At 55.5% G+C, this 21,498-nt stretch overlaps 5 protein-coding genes across 5 annotated transcripts; 2 read left to right on the top strand and 3 right to left on the bottom strand.

Annotated features, from left to right (window-relative positions):
• Positions 1-478: 478 nt before the first annotated feature.
• Positions 479-2,978, bottom strand: BGZ61DRAFT_489810 (S-adenosyl-L-methionine-dependent methyltransferase; the record flags this gene model as incomplete). The annotated part of the gene is made up of 10 exons (XM_046250258.1): positions 479-512; positions 586-599; positions 691-760; positions 814-907; positions 966-1,095; positions 1,155-1,365; positions 1,425-1,510; positions 1,823-1,984; positions 2,048-2,148; positions 2,966-2,978. 10 exons carry the CDS (start codon positions 2,976-2,978, stop codon positions 479-481), a joined length of 915 nt encoding a protein of 304 aa, XP_046110803.1.
• A 3,077-nt stretch (positions 2,979-6,055) lies between these two features.
• Positions 6,056-8,517, bottom strand: BGZ61DRAFT_341138 (phosphatidylinositol 3 and 4-kinase-domain-containing protein; the record flags this gene model as incomplete). Its single annotated transcript, XM_046239379.1, has 3 exons — positions 6,056-6,968; positions 7,025-7,810; positions 7,862-8,517. The coding sequence occupies 3 exons, from the start codon at positions 8,515-8,517 to the stop codon at positions 6,056-6,058; spliced, it is 2,355 nt and encodes a 784-aa protein (XP_046110802.1).
• A 3,029-nt stretch (positions 8,518-11,546) lies between these two features.
• Positions 11,547-12,026, top strand: BGZ61DRAFT_472381 (uncharacterized protein; the record flags this gene model as incomplete). The annotated part of the gene is made up of 1 exon (XM_046248329.1): positions 11,547-12,026. The coding sequence occupies one exon, from the start codon at positions 11,547-11,549 to the stop codon at positions 12,024-12,026; it is 480 nt and encodes a 159-aa protein (XP_046110801.1).
• Positions 12,027-12,712: 686 nt separating this feature from the next.
• On the top strand, positions 12,713-17,025 carry BGZ61DRAFT_441398 (uncharacterized protein). The gene has a single exon (XM_046244575.1). It carries the CDS (start codon positions 12,984-12,986, stop codon positions 16,740-16,742), a length of 3,759 nt encoding a protein of 1,252 aa, XP_046110800.1. The 5' UTR covers positions 12,713-12,983; the 3' UTR covers positions 16,743-17,025.
• BGZ61DRAFT_441397 (uncharacterized protein) lies at positions 17,026-20,186 on the bottom strand. The gene is made up of 2 exons (XM_046244574.1): positions 19,529-20,186; positions 17,026-19,472 (listed from the first exon to the last, which is right to left on the bottom strand). The coding sequence occupies exons 1-2, from the start codon at positions 19,778-19,780 to the stop codon at positions 17,364-17,366; spliced, it is 2,361 nt and encodes a 786-aa protein (XP_046110799.1). The 5' UTR covers positions 19,781-20,186; the 3' UTR covers positions 17,026-17,363.
• Positions 20,187-21,498: the final 1,312 nt, after the last annotated feature.

The following is a 21,498-nucleotide window of genomic DNA, read 5'->3' as shown; positions in this document are numbered from 1 at the left end:
GAATGGGGAGGGGAACACGACAGTTTGTCAGCTTTCATTTCTACTGTGCTTGTTGTCTCGCCCCAACGAGACTCCTCCGTGCCCAATGTGTGCCCGAGGTGAGGGACATAGGTATCTTTGGTGGTTTGGTAAAAAATCCTGTTCCACATAGTTCCTGCCATCTCCTTGGCGCCTGCCTTACGCCGTCGGCACTTGCCTTCCTGCGCGCCCACGCACACCCACCCCCCGAGTTCCTGCCCGTCTCGGCCGCCGGCGCCACCTGCATTCGCCCCGGCGGTCTAAACCTTCTTTCAACCTCATCGAAAACAAGTCCGAGACCCATCGACTCTCCTCTATGGTAGCCCAACCTCCTCACACGCCAGGTGCAGGAATGCTGCGAATGACTCCGTTTCCACCGCCATACCCGAAATATCCAATTCGTCTTCGTTGGCATCCATTGTGCCCCACCGCATCTCACAAGTTCTGGTTTTCGAAACGATCATCGACGTGGCTTCCGGCCAATGCAAACATAGCTGCGGTTCAACAGTCAACATCCCTCCATCGCCCTTGAAACCTATCTATTGGTTTGCACAAGCGTTCACTTACATGGGAAAATACGCCTGTGGTTTCCGGATCATATGCCCTCCCGTTAGTCTCTCTGTTGCTTTCTCGCTCTAATGACCTTGGGGTGGGAGCCAGGAGAACTCTCACCTTGAAGGCCGGGTTACCCGCCTCACTCCTTGCTTGCGCGATTAGCAGTTGGAAGTCGGTTAACGTCATTCTGCCATGCACAGTCAGCTCAAGTAGCTTGTCAGCTGGCCACAGATTACACACCCGAGGAGCTGAGTGAAAGGATACAGCGCCAGCGAGTACAGCATCAAGTTCACATTTTCGTTATTCGCCCAACCGATATTATAGTCTCGAGGATCTGGTGTTCGTACGGCGTCAGAATACTCCCGTCGTCGGTTAAATTCGCGGTACTGTACCATTCGACCAAGCGCACATCGGCAGCGTCAACAGCCTTGATTCGATCTCGGTGAAACCCGCGCTCCTCATCCAATTCGCTAGCTGCAGCGGTGCCCGAGGGTCCTTGTAGGGCTGCGCACTCTGCAAATACTCCCTCGACCACCTCGATAACGCATGGTCTGTTTCAAGGTTCCTCATCAGCAATGGACTTTGAATCCTAGGCGTCCAATATGCTCGCCTCTGGTTAATGTTCCGTTATCGGATTGAGCGTTGAAGTATATTTCGACCATTTGGCACCACCCCCCCGGCCGCAGGACTCGGAAAATATCTCGGATGTAGCTTCGCCATCGATTCGCGTGGATACCTCCAGCCATCATTTGGCTGTGGACAAGGTCGAAATGGTTGGACCGGAACGTGAACCTGGTTTAGAATCGCCTATTAAGCCAAGGGTTGTCACCTCGGAAAGTTGGCCAACTCACCGTGCGTTGAGGTCGTCGACTTGCAGTTCGAGGTTGTCTGGCGGATTCTCTGGGATCATGTGCGGGCTCACGTCTATGCCCAAAACCTGTGTATTGCACTGTTAGCTGGATGCATGGGGCTGGACTACATAACCTCTCGAAAGAAAAGCCCTTCAGCATCTCGACCCTCGATGCCCCCGGAAAAACCTTCTTTCCCCTCTCCAAAGCCGCCCCTGCGGATGGTTGCGCTCCTCTGGTTCCAAGTGGTTAAATCAACCTTAGGATCCGTCACCGTTCGCAGAGGACGTTGGCAGTGTTCGGTTTCGTTTAAGGATTTGTCGACTTAATTCGATCGGCCAGGTGTCATGCGGATCGATGCAGCAGGTGGTGAAATTCAGAAAAGCAGGGCATCAACATACCTCCGCGTTGGGGTTTTGTGCGGCCACGTCCACGGCCCAGTCTCCGGATCCGCATCCGCAGTCAAGGATCCTTCTTGGATTCCTAACAGGAGGGAATATTAGTCTGTTGTCGAACACGCTGTTGAGCACTCCGTGCATCAACTCGAGGCGTGCAATCTCGTCCTGGCCCAAATTGTTAGGCTCCATCGGCACTGACCCGAGGTCAAGGCAGGCTCTGTTTCCTACCTCATCGATGGGTACAAAATATGTCGCGTTTGTCAGGGAATATTGCTGATAACTCCGGCCATGGTATTCGAGAATCTCGGCGAACGTCTCGTCAAGGGGTACTGTGCCGTCTCTTCAAGGGGGCTTAGCGACAGACTCCATCTAGCGACCAAGGATCCTCTTACTCGGCATCCATAATGGCGGCTGGGATTCGGAACCTTCCAAGTGTCGACAAATTCGCAAGTATGAAATGAACTTGGCTATCACTTAACGATATAGATCAGGATGGATACGTTCCTGCTCAGCGCGATTTAGGTTACTATCCGTTACTAAGGTGTCAGGTGGTACCCCGAGCATGGCCCCAGTCCACACGTCAAGAGCCACCCCGGCGCTGGGATGCAGTCTCTAAAGACATATCTGGGTCTAAGGAGGCTCATGCATACGGCGACCGTGAGTTGTACTTACAAACCACGAGAAAGGTCTCCCGTGAACAGGTAGAGATCACCGACTCTGAATCATTTAGATTGGATGCGAAAGGCACAGATTTTCAAGATATTGCGCCGATCTTGGGCTCCGAGGGCGTTATTGCGCCTCTAGAACTTGCTCTGAGTTCTGCCACCTCAGCTCTGAGCCCACTTCGGCATCAGGGATCAGCCGGAGACCTGGGGCTGTGAGCTAGTCTATATAGGCAATGACCCAATACCGATAGGATGGGGCCTGGTATCAGAGAAGGGCAACCATTAGCGTCAGCGAGTGCTTGGTAGATGTGGCAAGTGTCAGACTGCGGCCAAGTGCGAGGTCGTCAACCACGTCTGGTATCTTAGCTGCCTAAGATGGGACAGATTTTGTGCCGTTCTCGGTCTGGTCCTTGGGGTAACGGGTCACGATGGGATGAAATCAGCCAAAGCTCACTGGAACGCATTGGTACGCCTCGTTTACCACCCTGTTCCATGTTTGGGCAATGACATTGGTTCCACTCGAAGTGGAGGGGTTGGTGTGCCGCATGTCCAGACATGATTGCGGTCAACCACAGATGCATCACTGGGCTCCAGGGTTTGCCTCCCGTCGCCCCCCATTGGAGCCACCTAAATGGATCCATACCTGGACAGAGGCCTTCCCACCATGTTGATTGCCTGCAAGGGTATCGAGACCTGAAGAATCTACGGACGCCCCGGAGCAAGTTATAAGAGAAGGGGCACGAATACGAATCGTTTCAAGCCAAGGACAGCATCATCACACCCCGCACAGATGCTGTCGAATCCTGTTTGATGGGTGTGCCTTTTGGGGAACTGTGTGATACAGCATAAAGAGGGGCACTGGTTGTTTGATGACGTCTTGCAGGGGCCAAGACAGGGCGTCTTGGCCAACAAGAGACCCGTTAGTGGACAGAGCAGCGACAAGCCGTGCCAATACCGAGGACATGGACTTGGGACTTGGGCAGGAGGTGGGCTGAAGTTGCCAGGCCATCCTTGAAGCCGGACGTTACTGGAAAGTGAGGAGCCGTCATGAAGGGCAGTGGTGTGGCACTGCCCTGGGGTCCATGAGCATTTCCTAGCCCAGATGGGGGGATGCAGCCGAAGAACGAGCCGCTGGTCGTGAGTCTGAAGAGTGTTACCACCGAGGCTGAACATCGCCCAGGCTCAGGGGTATCAGGTCGATCCACCTTCTGGAAAACAGGGCCCGGGCAAGGTCGTGCAAAGGAAATTCCAGGACCACGATCAAAAGACTTCAACCTTCACCGCCTCCTGTGTCCACTTCCAGGCCGACGATGGCCCCTCGGACTGCGAGCGGCATATTATGCACCACCCAGAGGCAGCCTACGGGAGGAGGCTTCTAGTGGTAGGGGCTGACAGGAATAGGCCTCATGGCCACATTGGCGTAGGGACTGGGTCGCTAAGTTGCATCGGGCCGCAGCCTCTTGCGATTGTGCAGATTGCCATTGTCCCGCCCGTCAGCTGGTTCTGGTTTACCTCCCTTTTCTTTGAACATCATACGAGCAGCCATGTCAGAAGCGGCGTCGAAGGCTTTCGAACCAAATGAGACAACATGATGTTAGCTGTCGCGCTTCGTGTCTCAAAGGCTCAAGCTCGGCGACTACACCGGCCGACGGAGACGAAGGTGTGGTATGCGGAATCCCATGCTCTCCGCGACTCTTGGTCCCAACCGGGCCATCCCTTCTGATACTGGTTCCCAGTCTCTGGGGCATGGACCCGAGCTTGGAACCAGGACTCTGGCGCCGTCTAGGGTTAGTGCTGGCAGTGGGTTCACTTGGATAACCATTTACCATACCCTACCCCTACTCCCGCATCCCCCACAAGGGCCCTCCCCAATGTCGCCATGCCTCATCTGGCCTTTGGCAACATCCACAGGGAGCAGGGTTCTAACAGGCTGCAGAGAACTTGAACTACGAGTCCTGGTGGGAAGGAGGAAGAGGATAGCCGCCGCTACCGCGTCCACATTGGACAGAATGATGGTGTGATGGAGACCAAGACCAGCGAAGGTGAAGGTCTGGGAGGGCCAGTCAAGAGGGCCAGCAAACAACTCCCTTTGACAACTGGCCAACAACACAGCGCCCAAGCTAAAGTCACGGACGCCCCGTTGCGGAACAAGCCGCGCATATCATCAGCAAATGATTACGAGATAGGATTGCATTAGGATGGCAGGCGGATTTGCGCAAAGTTGCTGCTACGTTATCACTCTCTGCGGCGTCCCACGATTCTGGTACCCACACCCAATCTTGTACGGCCGCTGCGGCCCGCTAGGACGGAGTGGTGTGGGGGAGACGAGCGCGCCGAACTCTGCGGAAGGCTGCACGCCAGGAGGACGCCTGCTCCAGCTCCCTGCCATTGACCCCCGAAAGGGCACAGTTAGCGACATGCAAAGCAAATCCTTGCTCGCTGATGTGCGTAGCCGCGGTCTCCCTCGAGAGCTCGCTTCGACCGAGGCGCAAAGTCTCCATCGGTCCAGTACTAGACGGTGCTAGACGGTTGCTGGCCGCTACCTTTGCTCCGTGAGCGAGCGTGAGCGCGGAGCTGGGAACTGTTGGTGCCCGCCGAGACAGGGGAGCCTTGCTCGAGCGACCGTTTGCCGACCCAAGCCCTCGGGATTAGGACCACAGAGTCGGGAAAACGGTGGGCTATGCTGGGAAGAAGGCCTCGAAACGAGACTTGCCCTCTCCTCTCCTTTCAGAAGTTCTTGCACATTATCCACACACAGGCGCGCCCAAAATGATACCCTCAGCCAACCACCTGCGCCACACTGACATGTCGCAGCCGGCTCCCCCCCCTCCCACTCAGCTGTCTGTGGTCAAGTCACCAAGGCTCTCAACGGGATCTACGAAGTACGAGGGAATGGTGAATCTGTGAGAGGCAATCATCCAAAAAGCCAGGTCCATTTCTATTTTGCTGTCCTTTCATAACACCAGACATTTTGTCTACACACCGTCGTAATGCATCCCAAATCCCCAGACGCGTGAGAGCTTCCTCGAAAGAGAACCAAAGAAGAGGAAGGAAAATAAAAACAAAAGCACTATTGTACAACATGACAGGTCATCACTCACCCCTCTGGCAGTGTGCGCCCCCTCTTCGCATCTTCTACTCTATGCGATCAGCGTGAATGTTTGCTTGCCCCCTGCTTCCCGCTTACCCCCCTTTTCTAAGCCGTGCTGTATACCCGAAGAGAGCAGCAGCGCAAGAGGGCAAAAAGGAATATGCAGTGCAGTGTACGTGTTTGGAATTTTTGATCGTAAGCAGCCATCATGCAGGTATCTCCCAAACAAGAAACCCGTCCAGGGACATTGGCAAGGTATGCATAATAAAAGGAGTCTCGGAGGCGATGTGACCTCCCTTGATTCGAACCGGGACGCTGGTAGATGTGACAGATCATCTGAGAGGTGGAATTGTGAACGAATGCACAACGGTATATGCAGCTAGGAGGAATCAATGCTTGCCACGATCGGCCGAGTTTTCGGTCGGCTCGGGAACAGATGATAGTATGGTGGAGGCTCTCTCGCGGGGCGAGCATGTGCTTTTAACACCACGTGAAGACAGGATTCCTGCTCTTGACGGCCTCGAGGCGCTCAACAATGACCTTGCGGTGATTGCCCATCTGGCCTTCAGCCGCAGCGTAACCCAGATCGCCCTCGATATCATCGTCGTAGGCGTCATACGTGTCACCGTATAAATGCTGGGCAATGGTGCTGCTGTTTCGGCGACCAGCTGCCGGAGCAAACGAGTACCGTCGCTGCCGGTGCGGCGGCGGCTGCTGTCCCTGGCGCGCGGGCTCGTACATGTTGAGGGCGCGGGCCGGGCCTTGGTAGCTAGATCTGTACCCACTGGGTTGGATTGAGGGACGTTCAGCCGCATCACCGCTCTCCAAGGGGTGCCCCGCCGGATCCAGGTGGTTAGATTCGGTCATGTGCGTGTCCTGCGGCGAGTGGGCAATATCACTCGTGGGAGATGCGATTTCAAACCGGCCGGGATGGGGCATGTCGGCGGGCGGGCTGGTGAGGCCGAGGAGGTCCGTGACAGGGACGTTTGGTGCCGGTGCGGAGCTAGCAATGTCTGCCTCGTCCATAGACTGGCGGACGTGGGGGTTGCGGCGGACCTCTGATGGCGTGGCTTGCATAGGAACCGCAACGGGCACGTCGACAAGATCATCCCAGACACAGACCTTGGCACGACGTGTCAGCTCGAGGGGACCATGATCGGGGGTCTTGAGCGTCTCAACAACGTTCCAGGCTTGGCCCTTCATGACGGCAATCTGCTTGGCGAACATGCGTTCCTGGAAATCAACGTCCATCTGGAACACCTTTTTTAGGGCGAGTGTGGTCTGGCTCCACCATGCTGTGGATGTGAGCAAGGGGAGGAAGTGGTCCCGCGTCTTTTGCGAGAAGGGTCTCCCGATCAGATCTACAGGCAGGAAGAGCCAACCGAATGGAAAACTAGATGTGTGTGTTAGCTTAACCGTTCCGTGGCGAGAGCTTAAGGTTGTTCATACCTTCTCCAGGCATCTGGGTGCTTCCAGGGCCACGAGAGAGAGTTATCAATGGCTCCAAGGCTCATCACAGGCTCCTGTCCGGTGTGCCGCTGACTAGTAGCATCCATTGGCTTTTGGACCTTGTAGGGATATGAAGCTCGAGTGGCGCGGGGAGGCGAGTTGGATAGGTCAACGGGGCGAGGGCCTTCTTCCTCTGCGACCGTCTCCATGTTCAACTGGATGGGATCCGAAGCAACCGAGACCTTGCCCGCTTCCCAGTCGACCTTGACCATCCAGTTGTCTAATCCGCGGTCGGTGTTCCTCATGATATAGTCCAGAATAACTAGCTTCTCGAGCTCCTCTCGGAAAGACTCTTTCAAGTTCTCGGTCCAGGCGAAATGATCTGGGCTCAAAGGAGTCCCCTCCTGACCTCCATGCTCGTCGTCGCTACCGTACGCATCGTCCGGCGAGGCAGCGCTGGATGGACGACAACTCTCTGTCCACCTCCTCCGCTTCTTCTTCTGGCCATCATTTGCACGGAAGCCGGACCAGTATTGATCGGGCCAAGGATGCTCGCGCAGGAAGACGTTGGCATCCTTGAATCCCTTGAGGAATACCTGGAAGCTACCGGGTTTCTCGGGCAGACCCTTCTTCTTGCGGTGGAACTTGCGGCGGTCCCAGAAGGGGTAATGGAAGGACTTGGAGGAGAGGTAAACGACGTCGGTGTAGGGGACAAGATGTGTTCGCAATTGACAGTCGAGGACGTAGGCGGCAGCTTCGCTGACATAGGAGAGATTGGGGATGAGGCTGTGAAAATGTTAGGTCGCGCTATAGATAGGGGGAAGGCGGATGACATACCAAGCTCGACCAAAGCAGCAGGGAAACAGGTTTCGATGAATCCATTTGTTCCACTTGGGGTTTCCTGCTGCGTATGGCTCTTCATCCTTGGGCTTGAAGACACCAACAATCTTGCCGTCGGGGTTTCGCGCAAAGTAACTGCCAGAACTGCCTTGCGAGATCATGCTGGGGTGTACTTCTTGCCGGATGGCGGATCTCACACTTTCGACAATGACCTCGAACTCGTCTTTGGTCATGACACCCTCCTGAGGCGCGGCAATGCCCTCAGCACTAACGGGGCGTACGCCTTCAGGGGCCTGGAAGACGGAGTGGTGGATCTCGAGGCGCTCCTCTTCACCAGCCATGTTCTTCCCCTTGCGTTTGAAGCGAGAGGCGATCTCATCGGCCCAGCGTTCGAGGCGGGCATTGATGGCCTTGAGGTCGACACCGGCATTGCTGCCAGCGCGTTGGCGGAACTTGGGCCTGGTGGAGAACGACTTGGGGCTGGCCATGCCGGAGCGATGGCGCGGTTGCGAGGTGTGAACATGTCGGGGCGCGCCAGCGGGCTGGAGGGAGGCGTAGGACTGGGAGAGGGGATCTTCGTCGGAGTCGTCGCTGTGGTCGTCGGCCTGGGTGAGGCGTTCGTAGCCCGTCGTGGCGGGACGGGATCGAGGCATGATGGGCGACGGAGACGATAACTTGGGAGGAGGATGGTGATGATATGAAGACGCGTGAGACGGGAGGCGGATCGGATTAGCAGGTCGGCAGGGCCATTCCTGGTGGAGACGAGATCGTGCGCGGACTATTCGGGTCGGTGTCGATGCTCGCGAGAGTGATGAAGGGATGGATGGATTGATGATGTGACGTCGGCGAGTTTGCGAGGTGACAGCCAAGCCAGGCAGGAAGGAAAGCAAGCAAGCAAGCAAGCGAATGCCCCTGACAGATCTAAACGGCGATGGTACGCGTGCACTCACCCGCAGGGCGAAATGAGGAAACCGGTTGGTGCAAATTTGCGACTGAGAAAATAGATTACGTGGAAAAGATAAAGAAGAAGTAAAAGTAGTTGCGACCAGAATGGGGAGACACGACAAGAACAAGAATGGTCGGACGAAGCCTTTGATGATGAGCCGATCAGTTCACGACTGGGAATCCCGGGAGCTGGCACATGCTGTCATATTGCGGCTCTCAGCGCTCAGAACTGGGTTCCAGGGAGTACCAGGCTGTTTCTGGCCAGGCGCCAGGCCGTGGCCAACTTGCTTCTGCTGCTTGTGGCAGCTTACCAATGGGGTGGTACGTACCGCTCGGTTTCAGAGACTCTTTTGCGCTAACAATATTTCGGACTCCGGACATTCGGGTGTTTGTCTTGCCTCTCATGGGCTGGCAGAGAGTACCTACCCATTACTATTCATATTCATGCCGGTATTCGCATAGATGTATAAATCCTTTTCACCCAAGCCTCAGCTTAATTCATGTACCTGATCCATGATTGGAGTAGATGGTCCAAGGTTGGGCTAGAGGCCTACATTTGTTATTGTGTTTTATGAAAATAAAAAACCTAAAACTTCAGGCAAAGAGAGATAATTCTAGGAATTGGTCTTATTGAATAATAATTTTTTAAATGCTATTTTAGGTGTGTCGCTGATACTCATTTTCAGGAATTGGCCATGTACTGTACTCGTGTGTGCAAATGACAAGATACTCCTGGAATCGGTTTGTTGAGTGTAAGACGTCAGACAGGGATGGCTCTGGCCAGCACCCTCGCGGTTGTTGATAAGGCTTCAACATACGGGACTGTGTGGCGTCCTTGGCAATGGGCTTACATCTGCCGGTTGTCTGCCACATTGACACCCAGTTGGAGTGATTGATCCAAGCTCTCAGCTGTGGGCTGGAGACTGCTCAATGGAATGGTCTGGACCGTCGACACTCGATGACAAGCTTCCAGCTGCTGAGTGTGTCCTCACCTGCCGACTTGGTTGGCGCCGACAGCCTCTGCCAACCTCTTGTCAACCGATACAGAGTTTCTTGGGACGATGCTAGATCGCCTTGGGCTTAACTGCGGCGGCTCTGCAGAGAGGCGAGTGTGTGTGCAGAGGCTGATGCGCAGAGGCTGTTGCGCAGAGGCTGTGACGCCAAACTGGCGCTAACACTGGAAAGCATAATGGGCAGCTAGGCGTCCCCTCGCACTCTTGCCCAGCACCTAGTGCCCATCACCTGGGTGCCTTTTGCCTTAGGTCGTGTCTAGTGTCTTCGCTGGCGGCGATGTCGAGGATTGCGGGGAAGGGCCCTCGTGGGTTGTCGCCAGATCCCACTGGCCTCGTCTTGGGGCCGCATCCTCGGCCGAAGGCGTGGGCGGTTGATGTATTCATTGTACTGGCCGGCGGCTACGGGCTCCGCGTTGGACCAACGATGTTGTTATTTTCGTACTGCAAGCCCTGTTGGCGGCGCATGTATCGGGGGCGGGACTCGTTCAATGACTCCCTCAATGACTCCCTCAATGACTCCCTCTGTAAACTTATGTGTTCCCACCTGACACATCGATCAGTCTCAACGACGCTACGTCATAGAACGCATTGGCGTGTTTCGTCAGCGCCGTCTGTGTGGTGATCGACTGGTCCGCCAACGCGGAGGACCTGGGGTAGCACATGGAGCCTGGGGGTGAGAGGGATGGGAGAGGGATGGGATGGCATCCGTGGACGGACAACTGTCGATGGGCAAAAGTCAAAGTGCCATGTCTGATTGATGGGTTGGGACACTGTATTGTCTGTGTAGTTACTTTACTCCCCGGAGCCCTGCAAAACCGCGGATCTTGCTCCGCAGGCCGGTATTCAGAGTCCGGCGTTGAGACGGCCTTGATCAGCGCCCGCGTGCCCGAGCAAGGTTCAGACCAGTTGGTGGCTGATGCGACGTCGACACACGACAAAGAGGCAAACGCACGCCAAACGCAGGCTTAACACGGACGGCATCAGGGGGATTCGGGATTAGAATAGGTCAATAGGTCCGCCCAACAGGCCCCGGGCGCATCCCAGGTGGCATCCCCAAGTAGCATCCCAGCGCCCATCCCAGCGCCCATCGGGATCAAGCCACCCATCAGATGACGGGCCCTGGGTGTGGGAGCACTCACCAGCTTCCGCCAACATTCGCCAGCATTCGCGAGCCTTCGCTTCCATTCGCTTGGCCGCGGGACGGCGGCGGGATCCAAACAATCCAAGCATTCAAGGGCCACCCCTTCCCGCTTGGTTCATGCTCCTCCCATCTCATCTCTCATCTCTCGTGTCGCTCGGAGCGTCCCCCTTTATCCCCTTTTCGTCATTGTACGTTGCATTTCCAATCGCCTATAACTGGCCGACGTGCCTCTCTCAACTCCCCCAACCTCGACGTGTTGTACGCTATTGTACGCCGGCTGTGTAATCTGCAATCTACCTGCATCTCGACCACCGTGGAACGACTTGGTCTCGTTGTGTGCAACGCCGTGCAACGCCAACATTGTCTCACTCCCACCTCTGCTGCGTCTTTGATTTGCCCAACCTGATCCCATCCAATAATTACAAAGACTCTCCCACACCCTCCCTGCTGCCCGTCCCTTGTTGTGTCTTGTATCTGCCCTGCAACCCCCGCAACTGCTCCTGCTTTTGCTTGCTCTCCCAGCTCAGCTCTCCTCCATCATCCAGCAAGAGTCGGCAACGCAGCAGCGCAGCAACCGGCCAAGATGACGGCGGGAGTCGCCCATGGCAGTGCAACATTTGCCGAGCCCACCATCATCGTCTCTCCGACTGCCGACCACGATGCCATGCGAGGCCGCAAGAGAGACCGCAGCATGAACCGCCGCAGCGTCCGACCCATCCGCTGTGCGCCCTCCGACGAGTGCAGTACCCTCCGAGGCCGATCTCGCCGCCGTGCCACCTCGCCCGCCCTAGGATATTCCTCCCGAGCCACCTCTCCCAGAGTCTCATCGCCCACCCGAAAACGCCTTCTCCACGCCCGGTTGCGCCGTGAGCACTGCCCCTCGCGAGTTGCGTCTCCCGTAGAGCAGCAGCAGGTCTTTCGGCGCCGCCAACGTACTCGGAGCCGGAGCCGCGGACCTCGGGCAGACATGGAACACGAACCCCCGCGGTTGGCCGATGTCTTGTCCGGGCTGCGGAATGAACTGCTCGCGAGCTCCGACGATGACGACGGTGCGAAGCAGTGACAGCTACCCAACGCCTAAATGCCTTCTTCTCTTGTACACCTCCAAAAGGGAAAACGAAAGGAAATCGGAGACGGATCTACGACCGGGAAAATCAATACCCCATACATGTTCGATATATTGACATTCTACTTGGAAAGGCACTTGCCTGGAAACTTAACCGGATATTTTACTTGGTGCGAACTGGTCTAAGACTGGGATGGGAAAGGGGAGTTCTTTGATTTTTTCTTTGTTTTATGTTAATGGATGTTTGATGTCAGGGTAACTGGGAACGGAAACTTTCTAAAATTGAACCATGTAACATTAGATGCTTTTCGTCATGGCAATCTAGGTTGAGAAATAATGAGATACGGGAACCATTCACATTAAACCCTGCCCGATTGGGGACGTGAGGAGTCTGTCTGCCCATCTATCCTTTCTAAATGTCTATCTGTCTGTCTGTCTGTCTGTCTGCGTCCATGTCCAACAAACCAGAACCAGCGCAATCACAATGATCGAATAATCTGATTGGCGGTTTAGCGGCCATCTGGCCGTGGTTCTCGGCGTCCCAAGGACCAACGGCGCTATCGCCGGGGCCCTGGACGGACCGGCTCCGCTCTTCAACGACGGACCTGCGCTCATTGGCTACAGCGTCCCAGAGCTGGCGGATTTTTTAGAAACATCGACTGATGATTGTAGACTGGATCCCACCTCCATCGACCTTTTGCGCGTGCGTGCTACCGATCGCGACTCTCTTTTTTCTTCGGGCGTTGTCTTTCTTGCTCCCTCCTACGACGTTGCCCCGACCCATTGAAGGCATCCACGAGTTAATGCCCCCGAAATACGAGCCGTGCCCGCGCCCAATTCCCTCCTCCGGCCCTCCTCGACCGTCGTCCCCAATTTTGCTTCCCCTACCAAGCATGCCGATACCTGCCCTCTCGGTCCTCACCGCCGCGGCTTAGCATTCACTGTCTCGATCCAATGCTCGAGAGAACGGCGGCCGGCCTGGAATCATGCAGCCTCCAGCGTGTCCTACCCAAGCCCACCAAGAGCTGCCGCCAGCTACACACGGGCTTCTGGCAGCATGGCGCCTCTGCCATTGATCTCTCCAGCATCTGGCCCGGCCCGCCTCGTACCGCCGATTCCGAGACCACCGACGCCGACTCATCGTCTCGCTACCACCAGCAGCAGTCCGGTCTGCTAGCGTCGGCCTTCCTGCTCGACTTCCTCTATCCCAGCGCTACGTTGCCGCTCCTACGTCGAATATACCCCAAACTACCCAGGACTCAAGATGGGAACCGCAAGGCCCTGGTACCGCGGAGAAGACAGTACTCTTCGTCGGCCACGGACCCGATCCTCGCATCAACGACCTCAAACATGGTGGCACTGAGCGATATGGAGTTGGCAGAGGGAGGGGTTTACACAACCATGTCTGAGCACGACCCCACTGCGTTGGAGAACCGTCGAGACGGAATACTCGCCAATGGCCACGACAATGCGCCGATAGGAGAAAACCAAGTCGATTCGGATGCTTCGTTAGAATATGACGCTCAACACACGCTGGAACGTCTCGAACGATTGATATCGAACCATACTGGCCATCTTTATTCCGAGGTTTGGGACCTCTACACCCACCTTGACCATGAGAACCGTCTCTGCATGCGTGCTCCTATCGTTATGTACCTTGCTCGGTCACATGGCGTTGTGGAGAGTGGACGAGCCCTCTCCGTCTTTCGACAGATTCCCATCGATGAGTGGGACAATGATCTCCTTACTGCAGGAATCCTCTTGTTCCTGCGGACGGGGGACCTGCCGTCTGCGATAGATCAGTTCAAAACAGGCCTTGATTTGAAAGGACTGACCGGAGGCCTCGAATATTTATTGGCGGATGCCATTTCGTCGAGGAAATGGGCCGCTGCTTTGGATGTTTGGGTAGCGTACTATGCGGCACAGGCCGAAAAGAATCCTAAACGAAAGCCGAGTACGGAACGGCTTAAGGACCTCGAAGGTATCCCCAACCAAGGAAATCTGTACTTTGCTTTCCGGAGCTTCCTGGTGACGGATGGTGCCGATTACCAACGCAAGCTTAGACAATCTCCCCTACCATTCACAGCCTTCCGTGTTTTCCGCAAACACTTTGCGCAAATGGCGTTGTGGGAGCCTTGCTCCCCGGAGCAGGCCGCCGTGATCCTCGAAACCTTGAACGACAAGGATCTCTATAACGACTATTTGGTGCGGATGTTTGACCGCTGGTACGAAAAGTTGGAACCCCAATCGACTATTCTCAAGCTTCCCGCAATTTACCAGACATTTCGAGCCCTACCCGATGCCCAGCCTGCGATGCATGTTCTACGAGGCATGTTCAAGGTTCACTTTCCGAAGGACATCGCTGCCCTAGAACAACTCTACCAAGATTGGATTCGATTCCGCGGGGCCTTGAATCAATGGGGCTACGAGAAGTTCCTCAAGCTATATGCTCAAAGGGGCGATGTTAAAGCTGTCCAGAAGCTTTGGGATCAGTATGTGAAAGCGTACCCGTCGGTGCTCAAGACGCCACGAGCCTTCAGGAGTACCCTGAACGTCTATGCACAAGCGGGAGACGCTGTCCAGGCCGAAGCGGTGCTTAAAGAGATGTCTAGCAAATATGGGGTCAAGCCTGATGTTGATTGTTGGAACACGCTTCTGAAGGCGTACATGAGGGCCAACAACTACTCCCAGGTGCTAAGATGCTTCGAGACGATCTCCCAGATGCACCAGCCTGATTCCTTCACTTACGCCCATGTCATGGCCATGAGTTCTAAGAAGGGCGACCTGGAGACGACTCTCGACTTTTTCAGCCGATCCCAGGAGGCTCAAGTTCCGATTACGAAGGAGATGGCTCTCGCGTTAGTGGTGGCGTATTGCCAGAACGACCTCCTGATTGAGGCGGAGAGGCTGTGCATTGAGATGGCCGAACGAAAGCTCACACACACCGCTATCTGGAACCAGCTGCTCAATTTCAATGGCGAGGCACGCAATCTCAAGAGGTGCTACGCCATCCTCGAACGCATGAAACGGTTTGGCGTGGAATGGGATGATGATACCAACCGATTCCTTCTCCAAGCACTTGTCAATGCCAACAGGATCCATTCTGCGTACGCGCTTCTAAAAGCAGCTGAGGACGAGGAGTTATTTACCTTGACGCCAGAGCACTATGCCATCGTCATGGCGGGCGCTGCTCGTCTTGGAGAGTACGTCCTAGTAGAGAGCCTTCACTACCGGTTGGTAAAGTCGAACATGCCAATCAGCTTCAATGCTTTGATACCATTGGTGGAGTCAGCGGTGCGACGAAAGCCAGGAGTCAAGCGAACACTGAATTTGAGCAAAGAGTTGGTTGAGCATTTCCGCAACGCCGTGGCTGGCTCCACAGGGGAGCCTGGACAAACTGCCACTGGCGGTTCTCAGGCAATCTCACTAGGGAGCACGGCGATGTCGAGAAGCCAGTCACAAAGTATCGGCCGGGCAATCATGCTTTTGGTTGAGCTGCGAGAGTTTGGTACCGCCGAAGAGCTCATGACACTGTACAATGAGCTGTTTCCCCAATTCAAGCAAAGCAATCAGTATCCGCCCAACATTGTGTCTGCTCTGATGCTGGCGTATTACAAGGACGGGAACCTAGACAAGGTCATGGAGCTTTGGCAGAAGACCTGGGTACAAATATTTGAGTCGAGCAAGAAGAGTCACCGAGAGGGCATCTACGCCGGCAACGAGTACGACCTCTCACGAGTGCTCAATGTTGTGCTTAGGGTGTACCGAGATAAGAATGATGGCCAAGGGCTGTCGGATTGCATTGATCGAGTGACTCAGTCAGGCTTCAAGCTCACATGCGCCACCTGGTCTCTTGCCGTTCGATACTTGTCCGAGTTGGACCGGTGGGAGCGGGCCATGTACTGGTGCGAGACGATGCTCATGGATGGCTGGCGCGGCTGGAACTGGGGAAGGATGAACAAGGAAAAGGCTGGGTTTTTAAACACACGCGTCCTGAGGGCGCCCAAGAATGTGGTCTTCCGACTGCAACAGAACTGGCTCAAGATGCGTAAGATGGCTGCTTGGTCAGAGGACATCTCCCGTCAGCTCCACAACGTCCAGGCCAAGTTCCCGCGCCTCTACCACGCCTTCACCATGTCTGACATGGAGACCATGCCGGTGGCGTACCAGGTCAACTCGAACCGCACGTCTATCCAGGATCTTGACGAGGTCCTGCGCAGCATGCCGTACAACGAGCTGATGAAGGCTAAGGAGGCCCTGCTCAAGCAACTCATGCAGGAACGGAAACGTGAGAAGCGTCTAGGTATTGCCGCTCTCGCCCCAAAGAGCCAGCAGGATCACCAGGACTGGAAGCGCGAGCTGCACAACAGGGTTAGACGCTTCGCGGCCACTTGGGTGAAGCGACGCGAGCAGCGCTTTGCTGAGACAAAATCCTCGTCATTCGAAGGAGAATTATCCCCCTCCTTATCAGCCTCTTCCCCGTCCGAATTAGCCACGATCGCTGACCCGGAACAAGTCGTTGCTCGGGAACGTTCTGGCTACTGGAACAGCTTCTGGGACCGCTACGACCAGCGTCCGCACGGTGACCGCCGCCCCCAACACGCGAAACACTATTCGGCCAAGGCACTGAGATCACGCAACTCGGAGAAGAAGTCTAAGCCCAAATCTAGCGCTGCGGCAAGACCGAAGTCCGACAGCTCGAAAAAACGATAATGGAGTCCAGTGTGTGAGGCGGCATCAATGTGCCTTGAGCACGCAAGGACCCAAAACATACAAATATCATGTTTACAAAGTTGTGGCATTCGAAGAACGCGTGTAAACTACATGAGTTCGCGAAGGTGGAGATCAAGATGATATCATGTATGCTGGGAGTTGGCGGAGGATGATGTGTATTCGTATATGTACAAACCCTACTGAGCATTTAGATCTGTACTTTTGTATAACATAGAACAATGACCTCACGTCGCCGTGCCTTGAACAGGCAAGTATATGACAGTATTTATGACATGATTTGAGAAGTTACTATGTCTATGACGCTGCGATCAACTTGTGTACTTACCATGATCTCCTAATATCGATCTGTTCGTCTCTCAAGCTGGTATCAAGCAACGCCGAACTCCGTAGTCCAATAAAAACAAGCACAGTTGTAGTGCAGTCCCGATTCCAGTTTCAGTGCCTTCCATGATTAACTCCACAAACAAAATTTTCACCCGTCTATGTGGCCAGTTTCAAAACCCCGCGAGGTCGCTCCCAGCCTGCGGCGATCATTGCTATGGGGTGAAGGGTGTATTTACAAATGTATTAATCCAAAAGAATAGGTGCGAGCATCTTCATCTAAAAGGTGGCGTCTTCTTCGGCCGGTGCGTGCGGAGGAGGTGGCTGCTTCACGCCGAGGGACCGTAGCCGTTGTGAGAGCAGACCCTCGGCACCGCCGGATGAGCCATTCCCAGCAAGGGAGAAAGCATTTCCACCATAGCCAAGGTCGCCCTTGTTGAGCTTCTCATACAGCGTCGGGCCCCAGGGCACCGAAGGGGTGCCGGATAAGTCCTGGGTTGTCGGTCGACTGGCCTGCGAGGAACCCGGGGAGCGAATGCTGCTTCCAATCGCCGTGACAGCGGTGGTGTCGCTGACATCACTGTCAAGCCGGTCCCGGCCAGAAAGGCAGAATGGAACAGGCTCAATGGGATGCGTATTACCAGCGGCGAAGGTCCCAGAGGAGGTACCGGCGTAAACATTAGTGGGGAACACATCATCCATCACGTCGAAGGCCTGACTCGACGGTCCCAGTGGAAACCCGGCGCTTCTCCTGCGCCAGGCTTTGTCGGCGGCGAGCATCGCACCTGGGCCCGTGGCAGGCGTTGACGGGTGCATGACACGGATCGGCTTGTAAGGCGTGTAGCGTGGCTCAGGCCAGGTTGTCTCGTTTCGCAGTTTCTCCTTCCCGTCCGGAACGCGGTTGGCGAAGACGATGCGGATGCTTTTGTACAAATAGAAACGACCTTTGGCGGGCGAGCAGATGTGCAGGTGAACCAAATATCTAAGTATAGGGCGGTCTGTCGAGTCCAGCTCGGAAGCCGCGGGGACGTTGTCGATGATGGGGCCGGCAGAGTAGCTGCGCTGGCGGATGAATGTCTTGGTTCCAGGCTCCATTCCTGTTAGATCATAGGGAAGCAGGAAAAGCTTGACGGCGGTTTTGTTCGGGTTCTTGATGATGATTTGAATCTGCCCCTTTTCGGGGATCCTATAACTTCCTCCGGGGGGAACCTTGGGGGCTCCGGATTTCCGCTTCGCCCTTGAATTTCGGCGTAGCTCATGCTCGGGGCTTTGGGGAGGCATTGGGTCCACTTCTTCCTCGACCGTCTTCCTGTCGGCATAGCGACTTTGAGCCTTCCTCTTGGACCTCTGCTCATCTTCCGGGTTTGGAAGGCCGTTTTCTAGGTCGATTTGACCAACGTAAGGACTAGGCCCATCATCTGAATTTGATCGGCCGTGGGATGTGCTGCCATAGCTATAATAGACAGCTGGGAATGATAGAGTGACATGAGCTGGACACTTGAGGCTGGACTTGCACTTCCCCTTGCCCAGGACGCCGATCTGGGCGACGAAATCAAGAGGCTTAGACGGCGTAGTCGACATGCGACCACGGAGGATGCTCTCTTCGTAGGAGCCAACCATGGAGGCATGATGAAGCGGCGAGGAGTCAGAAACAAAGGACGATCGACGAGAACGCAAGAAGGCGGGTGTTTGTGGCGACGTGCCGCCTTGCACGAAGCTTGGGATTGAAGTCAACGACCTCCGGGGTTGGTGCGCTTGGTAGGGAAATGTTGCTTCTCTTCGATAAGAGGATATCCTTGGAGGCATCGAGTACCGAGGGGAAGGAGAGGGGAATGGCGATGTAGTAGCCGAGTTCATGGTATAGCGCCTGGCGCCTAGACGCCCAGACGAGAAATCAATGCCGTCCAGCGGCATCGAAAGATCCAGTTCCTCATAGCTCTCAGATTGGACTAGAGGGCTGGTCGGGGCCTGGTATATAAAACCGGAGGAGAAAGACGATGACAGAGGTGAGGTGCCTGACGGGAAGCTCTCGGTGCTCTCAGACAATGGGATTCTCTGATCAAACTGAAACGACGCAAATGCTCTTGGGGGAGAAGTGGCAATCCACGGGTTCTCGGTGAGAGCTGGGTGTGTATCGGCGAGTGTCCGACTAACGGGCCTAGCCTGGTTGTCCGCCCCGACTTCATCCTCGGTGAAGTCTCCGCTGTGCAGAGCCGATCTGGGCCGTTCGATACTGAGGCCGGCTTGTAGCCTCTCGTCGGTATCATCACGCGCTTCGTCCTTCTCGAGACTGATCTGGGCCGGAGGTAGGAGACTCGACGATTCGGACGGTGTTTGTGGTCTTTTAGGAGCTGAGACGGAGTTCGTGTGTTGGAGAATGGACCCGAGCTGCAAAAAAAAACTATCAGCAAGGGGAAACAAGGGACGGGACACAGACTACGTACGTGATGGTTGGGAATCCAGGTGGGAGACTGGGCGCGCTTCAGCCTTTCGATGAGAGCAATGCGGTCCGATATCGCAGGTCCATCGTCGGACCTGGATGTCTGGGTACGGCGTGGACTATCAGGAATGGGACCTTCGCAGAGCTCGGTGCGAATGCTCTCTTCAGAGAGACGGCGGAGGCCTGTCGCGGCAACATCAATGGGGGACGGGTTGACCGGAGAGTGGTGGTCAAGGTCGTCCTGGAAGATGGGCATGGTGGCGTCGGAGGGAGCAGCAGGATTGGGTATGAGCCACAGCGACGCTGTAGACCTGGGGGAGGTTCGTCATGAATGAAGATGGTAGGTTGACAACAGGAGCTTGAGCCTTGAGCTTGGAGCTACCCAGAGGTAAATCGGGCGTGAAGGGAGAGTTCAAGGTGAGGCGGAGGTGGATATCATGCCATGCAGGTGGCTGCCAGGTCCCCGTGGGTCTTTGAGATGGGGATCGGGGATGGTGGGACGTCATCCACGGATCTGATGACGATGAACCACGGAGGAGTGCGTCTATCCATGTGCCGGCTCCGTCGTGCCGCGAGCGTTGCTTGGGTGTTGACAGGCAGACGGAGAGCAGAGGATAGAAGACGGCTAAGGACTATGGAGGAGTACCGGTAGAAGAAAGTTGAATGCAGAGGTCGACGGCACAATGACGGCGACAGCGGGTGGACATGGACTCGTTATGATACGACGTCGACGTCAAGGATGAGGCGTGGCGGGAGTAGCAGCGAAAGCGGCACAAGCGGCGCCGATGGCGGTGAAAGTGAATCATCCCAAGGCCCTTGGGCCTGCTCCGTAGAAAGACCCAGGCGACCCGGAGGACCCAGGGTCAAGCCAAAGCCAACCTGCCTTGGGTAAAGTTATCGGGCGGGCGAGTGGAGAGTGGGTGGGAGGTGGAGGGAGAGTGGAGAGATCAAAGTGGAGAGATTCGTGACTGTGAGCTGCGAAGTTGGACGGATGGGATCCAGCCAGACCAGCCAAAAAAGCCAAAAGGGCCACTCACTCACCTTGCCACCCCGGGACAGGAAGCACCAGCAAATGCACGCAGCCGTTGGCAAAGCGGGAGAAAAAAAAAGGAAAGAAAAAAACTCGGCACCGTCACGGGGAGCTGCATAGTCACGTCGAGCATGCACTGCTGGGATCGGGCATGCATAGATGGCAGCATAAGATGGTAGCAGCAGGATGGGATCGACATTCACAACTCGTGGCTCACAGCTCAAAGCTCACACGTAATGGCTCACACGACTGATGCCAACCCGCAAACTGAAAACTGCACGTCTGCACGCGCATCGTTAGGCGGGTCCGTTAGGGCGGGTAGCGGCCCCGTTCACTGAGCCTAGACGGCTCCTTGATGTTTTCGGAGAGCTGCTTACAGTGAGCACTGGCATCGGTATGCCGTGTGCCAGGCTCGGTGGTCTTACAGCGTGCGGCAACACACAATGGGCGTCAGCTACAGGGCCCTCGCCAGTAAATTGCGGCCCTGTTCACCGTAGCGTCGGGTGGTGCTCCCTGTGTGACTCCCTCATGACAGTGGGCTGACCCGGCTGAGCGTACAACCTGGCCGTTGGTGTGACACAGCTTTGGCTGATCAATCCTCGATGGATTAGAAATGCGCCCTTGTCATACCCGACACACATCCCGCGGCCTGTCTTGACGCTTGCTCCTCGTTCCTGCTTGCAGCTCGCTGTGCTTGTGGCATGTGTTCGTTCGCTGGTGCTTCTTACGCACCGACCTCTCATGATATGCGTTGTGTTTTGAGTCAGCGTGACCTGGCAGTGCGTCGTCAATTCTTCCGGATAAATCATTCTGCATTACGCTCTCGGACCTGCTCTGTCCAATAAAGGTCTTGTTCGGGCTCACCCAAACAATACCACCTTAACGCTTCCGAGTTTCGCCTTTTCCTCAACGTGAATGCCGTACTCTTGTCCGGATGACTCCAC

This window comes from Ilyonectria robusta, assembly GCF_021365365.1.
Source record: "Ilyonectria robusta strain PMI_751 chromosome Unknown BGZ61scaffold_2, whole genome shotgun sequence".
Classification (NCBI taxonomy): domain Eukaryota; kingdom Fungi; phylum Ascomycota; class Sordariomycetes; order Hypocreales; family Nectriaceae; genus Ilyonectria; species Ilyonectria robusta.
The sequence above is the reverse complement of the archived record's forward strand: the minus strand, read 5'-3'. Positions and strand labels throughout refer to the sequence as shown.